We start from the raw sequence: 11,584 nt of genomic DNA, 5'->3' as shown, positions 1-11,584 counted from the left end.
TCAACTAAGTCTTTTTTTTAAACCATTAGCAAAACATCCCTAAAGTACAGGTGCAAAAGTGTTTTAAAATCAGACTTACTGACCCAGTTCTGGGGATGTTCTTTGACAGCAGTTCTGCTAAACCCGCACTGATTAACCTCATGCCAGTTGTTCAGTAAACTAGACACCTTTAAATATTTAAATGTTGTTGCACAACATGCTGTCACGAAATTCTGAAACTTAACTAGGAAATACAGGGACGTAAATACACAGAGACTAACAGAAAACAGATGAAACTCATGACTGAATGGCTGGTTAAGACCGGAAAATAATACTCTGGCAGTACTGAATACTAATGAGTTGGCTGTGAGGGAGAGAGAGACAATAGTGTCAGAGTAAAACTAAACTACCAAAAAAAGAAACAATAAACCAAGCAAAACAAAACAAAAATATCACATTGAGTAACAAGATGAAATGAAAATCAACAATTTTGCATATAAAATGTACTCATTTACTCTTCAGTAGTACACTGACCTGGTGGAAACTCCAAATCTTGGCTAGGCCAGTTTGTTTTCTTTATCACAGAAGTTTCCAGATAGGTTAGCAATCACTGCTATTATTTATATCCTTAAATTTTACTTAAAGTTAACGACCTGAGCTCAATTTAAACTGTTGCCAGTCGTTGGCATGCTTGATGCTTGTTGGCATGTTTGATTGTGGCAAGGGAGTTCAGAATAGCCTGTTCTGTTCAGTTCAACTCAGTTCAGTTCAATTCAGTTCACTTCAGTTCAGTTTATTCAATACAATGCAATTCAGGTTAGTTCAGTTTAGTTCAGTTTAGTTCTATTTTTGTTGTACGTTTTACAATAGCAAGTGTCACAAAGAACAATAACACAATACTGGGCCTGAAACCTCCAACCCTGCAATGCATGAAAACAGCAGTGAGAAAACTCTCGCTAGATGAAATAAGAGGAAACTTTGTGGCAAATCAAGAACAACATTAAATATGAGTCAGTTAAATGCTGAGTTGCAAAATTCAGTACATTTATTTCTTGGTTAAATGTAATAATTGAGATAAAACAGCAATGAGAAATGAATCATAATATTAAATTGTGTTTCCCATCAGTGCAGTATAATGTCGGTGTTTTTATAGTGATGACTTGCAGTGATTTTTGTTCCTGGGGATTGATTTACCAATTATGTTGGTATTTAATTTCCAGTGTCAATGCATACTTGTTGGGATTTTCATCAGTCTGGAAATGTTGGATTAAGTCATATACAAACATTACGTATACAATCAATAATGCAATCTGAAACATTGTGGAGAAAGAACATTCAGAATTATTGCAAAAAGACACATATCACCCAACCTCGCCTGCAATATGCATACCCGCAACATACATACCTTACCCTTAAATTTCCCCTAATCCTAGCCTTATGCAAACAGAAAACAGTGGCCCAATCCTGTTTAAATACATGTTTAAAAAATGTACAAACATGCCTCAGAGCAGTAGATCTCTCTGCTCTTTGAGGAAATCTGTCCAAGCTCTTGAGCTTTAATTGTTAACACAAATAAATCCCTAGACAGGACAAAGAAAGGACAGAAAAATATCCATCTCATTTTTAATGATTAAAGGTGCTGGGTGGATGTTTTCTTCGTTGTAGTGACAGGCTGTCATCTGCCAAACATCCAAAATGAAAACAGGGACGCCCTGAAAAATCTCCCTCAGGATCCTGTCCAATTGCAGAGAGTACCAATCACTGCCAAACACATCCTGTCATTAACAGAGATAGAAGGTGAGAGAGATGGCAGAAGCAGTTAGTCAAAAACAGTCTTCATGAAGAATTTGCAAGATTTCTGCAAGTTGGAAACTAACTCTTTGAACATTTCAGCATCTCTCCCATGATTATTTGTTAACAGATTAAAATGTCACAGGTAATAAGTCAAACAATTGGACCAACCTTGTAACCGGTGTTGACAGTTTTAATGATGACTGTAGTGTCTGGTGCTCGCGTGAGCAGGGCAAGGACGGCCGCGCGGATCCTTGCCACTCTTCTGGTGAAGAATGCCAGTGGGTAAGTAGTGAAGTGAGGGCCCACATTAAACACGATGACCATGTGTGGCCCTCCTGCTAGACCATCTATTTCATTGCTGATGTAGTGCAGGTCAGCCACTGGAGTTTTCCGACTGCGCAGAGGTGGACCATGGGCTCTCCAGTGTAAGTCAATGTTGTTGTCTAAGTCAACAGCCATTAGTGGCCCAGCCTGCATCTGACTGTGCAGATTCACAGACTTCAGTGCTGAACAAAATGACAGCAGATGGAAACAAAGTATTGATTTTCATTATTAACGTTACCAACACGTTTCATTAAGTAACATTATGGGAAATACAGAGAGATGTATGCATACAGCTATAAACATAGTCACAAAAGATCAGTCTTTGCATTTTTTCTGTATTAGGTTAGTAAGGTTTGAGATAATACTGGACAAGACTTCTGGTAGTTTAAACTTTGAACTTCAGCAGCACAAATGCTTTAGTTAGTGAGCACAAATATTTGTTGATACCATCTGTGCCAGAGACTTACAGCCTTGGTAGCAGGATATGTTCAAGTCTTAAAGCATCTATGATATGTCTTAAATGCTCCAGATAACAGCAATTAAATGATCTGTTACATGTCTGTGATCTATTATACCAACAATTTACCATGTCCCACTATTGGCTGGTCCCCATCTACTATTCTAGCACATCCTCATGAGCACATAAAATCACATCACATCCATATCCAAAATGACATTTAAGCAGTGATTTTAAGACATAGGTGCAGAAAAATCTCATTGAGGAATAGTGTGTTACTTGGTACTGCTGTCCTTAGATAGTCAAACCATTGCCTGGAGGTAGAGTCTCCCATAATGTAGATATGTCTGTCTCTTAAACACTGTTTTGCCTCTAAACTGTTAAAATGTCGAGTAGAGCAGACCAGAGAAGTCCAAACATCTTTCAGGTAAAACCCTGCTGGAACTGGTGTAGACACACCAGGATGACATTTTGTGGTCACACCTGAGTAATGATAAGATTAGAGCATTAACATCTTTGAACAATTTGGTGAAACATATCAGTGTCTTAATGCCACTCTGGTATAGCCTAACACTGACAAACTATTGTAGGTCTCTCTTACTTTTGTATTTGTTGAATATTGCCTGAATGATCAAAACTAGATACAGTGAGAATATTATTGCCATATTATTGCTGAACATAGACTAAGCGAATGAAGTATTAATATCTTGGATTGAATGAACTATACTTGTCTTTGATACACTGAAACAATAATAGATTGGAAAAGATTCTGCTTGTTCCCTTTGCTTTGCCCCAGATGTTAATAATATGGAGGTACTCCACAAACAGAATTGTGCTTTTGTTGCTGCAAGAACAAAAGTCAGATTCTGACTTATTCTACTTTTTCATGCTGAACTATTAACAGACTGAAAAACTCACCAATACTTGTGTTGGTGGGAAGGACTGTAATCACTCTGCTGTCTCCACTGATACCTCTGTTTATAAGCTTTCTGACCAACAGAACACAAAACATTAATACAGCTTTTCAAATTAAAGTGAATTCATAATTTTTCAATACTGAAGTAAATTAAAAACAATTTGAAAAAAACTTTGCCCTCACTTGCCCATCAGCTTTCTCTCAAAGCCAGTGAGGCGGTTTCGATATCCTCCCATGGAGTGGTACACCAGGTTATCGCAGGTCAGAAATCTGGGCTTCTGGCAGCGCCAGACCTCCCCTGTTTGTGCATCTCTGTAGTCACAGCAGCAGTTTCCTCCTCCAAGTCTTTCCAGACCATTGTGTTCCCACTTCACATTACATTCCACCACCTCACTCAGCTTTGTTCCATTTACATCAAAACCTTCAAAGTATCCTCTAAAGTACACACGGTCAGAGTCAGCGTCCCGATGGCGTTTTAAGACTTGCACAGCTTCACTTGAGTGAATTAAACGCACAGCCACCTTTGCCTGGCCAACCCATGGCAGCAGAAAACGCACAGAGTATGAGCCATTCCTGTGGTCCACAACCTCTCCAAACACACTAGCCTGGCAAGACACAGTACACAGATTTCCATGATCAATCAAATATTTAGTGTTTGTCCCCTACGCATGAAGAGCGAACTATAGCACTGTTGGTCAAACTGAAATTTCTAATCATTGTGCAGTATACATCAGGCATTGTTTTGTTCAAATATGCACAACATATTTACATGCTTATTGTAAATTATCATTTGTATTAGTCCAGACAAAAAAGGTAGGATGTAAGCAGTGTTTCTAAAACTCAAAATACATCATAGTATATTTTTTAAAATCTGCCTTTAGAAATTCAATCTACTGTATCCTAATCGAAGAGATATTCCCTTTAAGTTCAGAAAATGAAATTGATCATCCTGACAAATGCAAAAAAAGATGCTCAGTTATCACGCATGAACACACGTTCAAGAAGAGTTCAAGCACATCATTAACTGTGCTGACGAATTCATTTTGCATTGATCTTGGGCAACAAAAATATTAGGACATTTCACTTGCCCATGCTACAGAATTCAATAAAGTGACAATCATTTTAAGGGTTGGATGAAAAGCTACTGACAGTCAACAGTCTGACGGCTTGCTCTCGTGGTTACAGTTCAAACCCCCTGGGAACTCACTGCTGTTGCCATAACTTTTTCATTTATATTTATTTTTCTATTTGTTTCAAGTTATTTATTTCTAACTTAGCTGATATTATTTCAGATACTATTGTGCAGTGTGTTTTTGTATTCTGAAAATACACATATTTGAATTAAATCATAGACACTAGCATTATTATACCTTTAGTGTATATTACATCTGTTTGTGATGTTAGGCACTATTTAGGGGCCATGTAATTAAAATAATTAAAACATTTATTGTTAGACTAGCTAGTAGCTAGTTAAAACATTAAGTACCTTCTTGAAACTACATTGAATGGAGATTGTCAGTAAGATTGATATCCTCTATTTGGCTGTGTTTTGATACTAGCTGGTTTGGTATAAAATATAGATTCATGGTGATATATGTTAACATCATGATGCATTATAGAGAAATATCTTTACTTTGTTACTTTCTAGTGTCACTTTTATTAAACATTTAAATTATTATATCAAGAAACTGAAATACTGAAAAATGAATACTGAATATGACATTGACATCATGTTAGCAGCTTTACTTACCTTTATGAGAAGCCTCATTAATAAATGCTGTATTTCTCTTCTTTTTATTTTCACTCCATTTAATTCATTAATTATATACCTGTAGAGCTGAAATGAACAGTGGAACTGGGACGCTAACATCTGACCCCCACGCTGGTTATGTGTGGAGATTGGCTGGCTGCCTAAATGCGTAGATGACACACGTAGGGAGGACAGTACAACTGTTTTTTAAACACCCTTCATGAGTGTTTATTTGTATTTTCTAATTCATTTTTTGCCCATGACACATGACGTTAACTGCCAATATATTTCTGTGGTGCTGCTAAAGTTAAACTGTAGTCCAGATCCTTACCTTGCCAAAGAATGCATTTTGTTGCAGTTCAGGTCTGTTTGATTTGTATGCTACTTACATTTGTTCAAGAACAGTGCTGAAATATTCAGGTCAAACTCTACACGGATACTTATTGATGTGGTTAAAGGCTAAGGACTAGTTTGTTAGATTTCATGTTTAATTAAGCTTTTTTTGTTGGTCATAACACCAAATTATTTTACACATAAATGAAGAGAAAAAAGTTTTTCTTTAGTGTGCATTAAAGCGCTGAGTGCAGATCCTTAAACAGATTTAATCAATTCCACGTAATAATGATAGGACAACTATGCTGTCTAACCAGGGGACTGTTCATGAATTCTAGGTAGATGATCTATATTAGAAAATGTGATATGACTTTCTCAACCATAAGGGTGTGGCCGACTCTTCTGTTTACTTTTCCTAAGTTAAGTTTCAGTGATTGCGCACACACACCGTGAACAGTGAATTTGTTCTCTGCATTTAACCCAACCAACACACCAGTAGTGAACACACATCAGACACAGGAGCAGCCTCCTTGGTGAGCGCCCGGGGAGCATTAGGGTTAAGTGCCTTGCTCAAGGACGTTGGATGTTGAGCCTGGGAATCGAACCAGCAACCCTCCAGTCACAAACCCAGTTCTCTACCCTTTAGACCACGGCTGCCTATAATTCAGTTACTCACACTCTCTGTCTCTACACTATCTAATGTACTTCAGCATTAGATCAAGATGCATGTTACGATTGTCTATCAAAAAATACTCAATGAAATTTCATGTGACTGTCTCTTTAGACAGAGATCAGGGGAGGCTGCTGCTTGCAAGTAGGGCTGTGAAAGCTGGGTCTCTAAAAAGTGAAATTACTAAGATTAACTCTTACTGTGGAGGGAGTTTCCTCTGGATTTGTGAATGCCACATAAGTTGTTTATCTAGCTGAGAAGACAAGTGCATGTCTCAAAGGATGCCTATTAGCTGATTTGTTTGATAGGCTGATTAGTCAAAAAAAGTTCTGATAATTGTTTGGATCAATATTTGCAGAATTCACAGATGCAGTCAAATCATAGTATATTCATAGCAAATCTGACCGAAGACAGTTGCAATTACATTGTTTCAGCATCATATCTGTATGTCTAAGTGAAATCATTTCACGAAGATACACAGATCCAAATAAAACCTGAAGTCAGTGCTCACCCACTCTAGCAACCAGATTATGATAGCTCTTTAGACATTTGAAGGCTTTTTAAGTGAGTACAGTCTTGTGAAGTGGGGTTTTCTTGAAGTGGAAGAATAAGAAGGGTTCATCAAGAACCCTTTTCATTTGAAGAACCTCCTCTAGCAACCAGATTAATATGGGTATTTGGACATTTGATGGCTATAAAGGCTATCTGAAGGCTTTTGAAGTGAGTCTTGTAAATAGAGGCTCCTCTTCAAGGGGTATGTTTCTACCTAGAACCAAATGCAATGCATTTTACTTGTAGCCTATTTATGCAATTTCTAGAATAGATGATATATGTTCTATCTTTCAAGCTACGTCATGAAGAAAATTCTGCATGGACTGAAAATTTACTGCATACATGTACAGCAGTAACTGCAATGGTTAGCCCGTCCATCCAATTTATATTGTGTGTAAGTTCTGAGAGAGTGACAGTAGCAGACACCAGTTTTGAGCAAGGACCATTTCTATTGTATAACCTTAACATTCTGATCATTTCTTATAACGCAAAAATGGTGATTTTACATAGAACTATACAGCGTGTACACTGCGGTTATATGTGATGTGACTTCTAGAGAGTACTGCATTCTAAACTTTAATCAAAACATAATTGTGCACTTACCTATGGAGCCAAACAGGAGCACTAGATTAGGCATTCAGTTTGACCACTAGTAACTGCAGCCTCTGAGGGGAAATCCAAGGAGCCAAGGCATATTTTTTATATTGCTTTCTCCGGATGTGGAATGTCTAATTCTTTATTCTGTCATAAGTCCCTGCCATTACACAACCTCTGTGCCATTCCAGGAGGGAAAAGACCTGCTCATGCATACTCTGATATATGCAAAGCCAGTCACTTCTTTGCACTCAGCTATTTGCAAGTATTTTCACAGCAACATAGCACGCATGAGGGCCTACACTGCATCCCAGGTTATGCCTGTGTCTGTGAAGATGCCCAGTTGATGCCAGCTACCACTAAAGTGTAGTAACCATTTCTGATTCCAACTACATGAAGAGCAATTGTAACGTACAGTTTAAAATGATGATGAATGACAAAAATACACAGTATATGGGATTCAATTAGGGTTTAAACCTTATTGGTTTGAAAATCAAATATTGGTAAAACGGTTATGGGTAAAGATGTTGTTGGCTGAATCCTTGGATGGTTTCTTGTTTAAATTTGAGAAAATAAAAGAATTACTGGCAGCATCCAAGGCTCAGTTCAAAGTGGAACTCTTAGAACATAAAAGGTTTCTTGGTAGAACCCCTTGTGTAGTTTTCTAGGTGGAATCTTCTGTGCAGGTTGTTTGGTAGAATGTTCCGAAAAGCTTTTAGATATAATCTGTATAAACTTTATATTTTTTGCACTGGGAACTGGTTAATACAGAAAACAAGTCAACTGGTACTAGAGAATTTTTCCCGTTTTATTTTAGGTGAGCTCACGCTGGGCCATCTACAGACCACAATGAAAGTAATGTGACAGTCTCTCAGAAACCTGTGTGACGCTCAGCAAAGGAAAGCAGGGACAGCACCCACACCAATACAGTAAATAAAGTCTATGTCTTTGTGTAACCCATATAAAGTGGACCCATATATAGTGTTCATACTGGATATTCACAGCAAAAGAGTGGTAGTTCTTGCTAACTCCTATGGGTGGCGAAACACATATTAGAGCTCTCAAGAAAAAAAAAGGAAAAAAACAAAAATGGTATTTTGTCTCGCACGCGATCTTGTGCTCCCTGAAGAGAAGTTATTTTAAGTATTTCAATCTGGGTGTGAATGTAACTTTATGTGACAAACTAGTGATAGTCGTATAGTCATATTACTCCAAATAAACAGATTTCACCTTGATGCCTTCTAAATTTCCGCTTTTTGAAAATAACTCCGGTGAGTCATACTCGTCATTCACCCCATGTTAAGGTGTGAACTGCAAATCAACATATCAAATTGAAATGTGTTGTCTGTGAGATGTTGGGAATCATTGTGAAAACCAGACTGGCTCTATGTGTATATAGGTATTTGATTCATACAATTTATACAACATTTGATTTATATATATTGATTTATGTTGTGTATTGTAAATGACATTAGAATGGTTATGCATCCTCATGGATCAATTTAGGAATGCATGAGTGTTACCTTTTGTGACGGATCAGCTCTTTGTGACGGATCAGTCACGTATGGACTGTTTGCAGGCACGAACTGCACAAACATACACATTCACCACATAACACGGACAAAGTTCAAGTTAAACATTTATTGATTGTCGTTATTGTGATTTTGTTGTGTGTGTGATGTCCAATGTCTTCGTTTATTGATCTGTGAAAAATAGAGAAAAGAGACTAGCGTTAGCATTCGAGATCATTCCATATCATTTCCGATTAAGTCGGCCAACAAATTCATTCGCATATTCCATTATCCTCCGGTTACCGTTAAAAATGCTACGTTAGGTTATGTTGTCTGTGTATGAATGTTTGTGGATTGTTAATTGTAAGAGCTTCGCTTACCTGTTTGATGCTTCCTAGAGGTGAGGTTGTGGCAAAGAAACTGGCACGTCACAGCCTCAGGTATTTTAAAACAAAAGTCCCGCGAACTCCGTAGGAGGTCCGCGGGCGTCACATCCTGTTTTTAACTATAAAAGCCCTCCATTTTGTTTTGGACGGGGTGGGATGTTGTTGGTTGGTTGTGGAAGTTTATAGGAGTGTATTTCGTGAGAAGAGAATTATTGAAGAATTTATGTCTTGTTTGTTTTCCAGTGTAAATACGTTCTTGTTTTGTTTTGTTTGGGTTTTTTTTCTTTCTTTTTTTGCCTATTTATTATTGGCACAAAAATAAATTCACTGGGTGTTCGGCACAATTCACAATCTTGACTCCTGCTGCCTCCTTGCCTAAGACGGCTCCGTCACACCTTTGCATCATTCATCAGTTAGCTTGTTTAGTGCCTCACTGTAACAAGATGTTAGTCACGACAGTTTATGGTCTGGATGGCCAAAATAAAACTGATTGCAGGCAGACTTTAACCTGCGGCCCACAGTTTGGCCAACCTCGTCTCTGAGTGTTTGACGACTGATACGCTGACTAAACTGGTCCTGTGACTTAGCTCAAGTAGAACAACAATCTACGACTCCCAGTCCTGGTTATGTTAAGTTTTTCAACACAGTGGAAAGAATAGATGTTGATGTACACATATATGGGGGGAGAGAGTCAGGAAGAGAGAATGCAAATAAAATACCAAAGAAGGAAAGTACAGAGCCAATTCTAAAATAGCAATTACAACTATCAAAACATCTCACAGTTTTTGTCATATCAGTGGTTTGTCCTGTCAAAGTTTCAGAGCAATTCAAATAGGTATTTACACACACACACACACACATACTCACGCACACACACACAAATATGTATACCTGTGCTTATTGACTGGAAAGCAGTACATAACACTGTCAATATAATCAACCAGCCTTAATCCCAAGATCAGTTGATTTATAAAACAGAGCATAATACTATTTATGTAGAGGAAAGGAACATAAACTTACTGAAATTTGAGCACAACTGTTTAAGTTATTATTGATGCTTTTTAATTTAATAGAATAAGTTAGAGTTGATTTACAACGTTCACACATGGAATATTATTGTATCAAAAACAGGCGGGTATAATTTGGGTCTGGAAATAAGAAAAACTCACCTTTTGTTTGGATGAAAAAAGTTTGGCCTGGAAGAAATCCCCCCCATATCGTTTTGTGTTGTTGTTGAAATCTCTTGCGATCACAGTGACAAATATTTCATCTCCTACGCGGTAACTCTTTCTCAGGTTCTGAATGGAGAATGTGCTATGAACAGGGCTTGTGCTCCTGGAGAGTGCAGTAACTGGTTGGTCTGGTCCATCCCAGAACACAGTCTGCTGTATCCTTGTCCATTCCTCAATACTAATCCCTACTTCAGACATGGAGACAGAGGGAGTGGCTCGGAAAAGGGACGAGGAGTTTATAGAGGTGTCCAGTCTGTCTTTCTGATGTAAAAACTTAGGGAGGGGATGTCTCTTCTGCTGATCAGTCATGTATGACCATACAACCTAAAACCACCATATGCAAACACAAGAACCACATAATGTTAAACTCATAAACTCATTTATAAACACCATGTACCGTTTTTAACTTAACTGTAACTGACAGGCTTTAAAATCAAAAGTAAAGGTAATAAACTTAATCACTACTCACCCAAAAACACAACAGCCCCAGACACAGCATTAGAAATAGAGATTGCAAGTTCTGCCACCTGTGAACTATAATAGTGCAACATCAGTACATCTTTACATAAACACTGATAAAAGAGTACATTGAAGTACAATCTACAAATAACATAGGATTAGCTTAGACAGAAAGGAGAAGGAGGTGGTTTGGCTTGAGTATACAGATATCGTTAAAAAACAGAGATGGGATAGAGATGTACGGAATGGTAAATTATTTCTGATTATAACTGATTAACTATTGACAATTCAGTGAAAAATGTTCATATCAGAAATCAAAGTGACACTGAGCAGCTTACCCTGTCTTTGACTCCCTGTGATTTGAGACATTTTCTCAGTTTTTGGGATCAGTTGTGATGACGAATCCATTCTGGAGAGGAACAACAGCATTGACAGTATGGCTCTTACAGAGCCCCTCCTGTACTAAAGAACATACAGTATGTGCCTTTGATTTAACAGATATGACAACTTTTATCTAAAAGACATGGAATGACAGGTCTGACTAGTTTCAAACAACACCAATTTAGACATGACTGTGTAAGAACTTAAAACAAACCAAAAGGACACAAAATAAGACTGATTCCAGTT

At 37.7% G+C, this 11,584-nt stretch overlaps 1 protein-coding gene across 1 annotated transcript; it reads right to left on the bottom strand.

Annotated features, from left to right (window-relative positions):
• Nucleotides 1-790: 790 nt before the first annotated feature.
• LOC115818060 (NXPE family member 3) lies at nucleotides 791-11,384 on the bottom strand. The gene is made up of 8 exons (XM_030781302.1): nucleotides 11,296-11,384; nucleotides 10,968-11,032; nucleotides 10,436-10,822; nucleotides 3,654-4,075; nucleotides 3,473-3,543; nucleotides 2,834-3,037; nucleotides 1,942-2,279; nucleotides 791-1,754 (listed from the first exon to the last, which is right to left on the bottom strand). The coding sequence occupies exons 1-8, from the start codon at nucleotides 11,363-11,365 to the stop codon at nucleotides 1,560-1,562; spliced, it is 1,752 nt and encodes a 583-aa protein (XP_030637162.1). The 5' UTR covers nucleotides 11,366-11,384; the 3' UTR covers nucleotides 791-1,559.
• Between the last annotated feature and the right edge of the window lie 200 nt (nucleotides 11,385-11,584).

The sequence above is a fragment of the Chanos chanos genome, chromosome 8 (assembly GCF_902362185.1).
Source record: "Chanos chanos chromosome 8, fChaCha1.1, whole genome shotgun sequence".
Classification (NCBI taxonomy): domain Eukaryota; kingdom Metazoa; phylum Chordata; class Actinopteri; order Gonorynchiformes; family Chanidae; genus Chanos; species Chanos chanos.
Note: the sequence above shows the minus strand (reverse complement) of the source record. Positions and strands in the feature narration are given on the sequence as shown.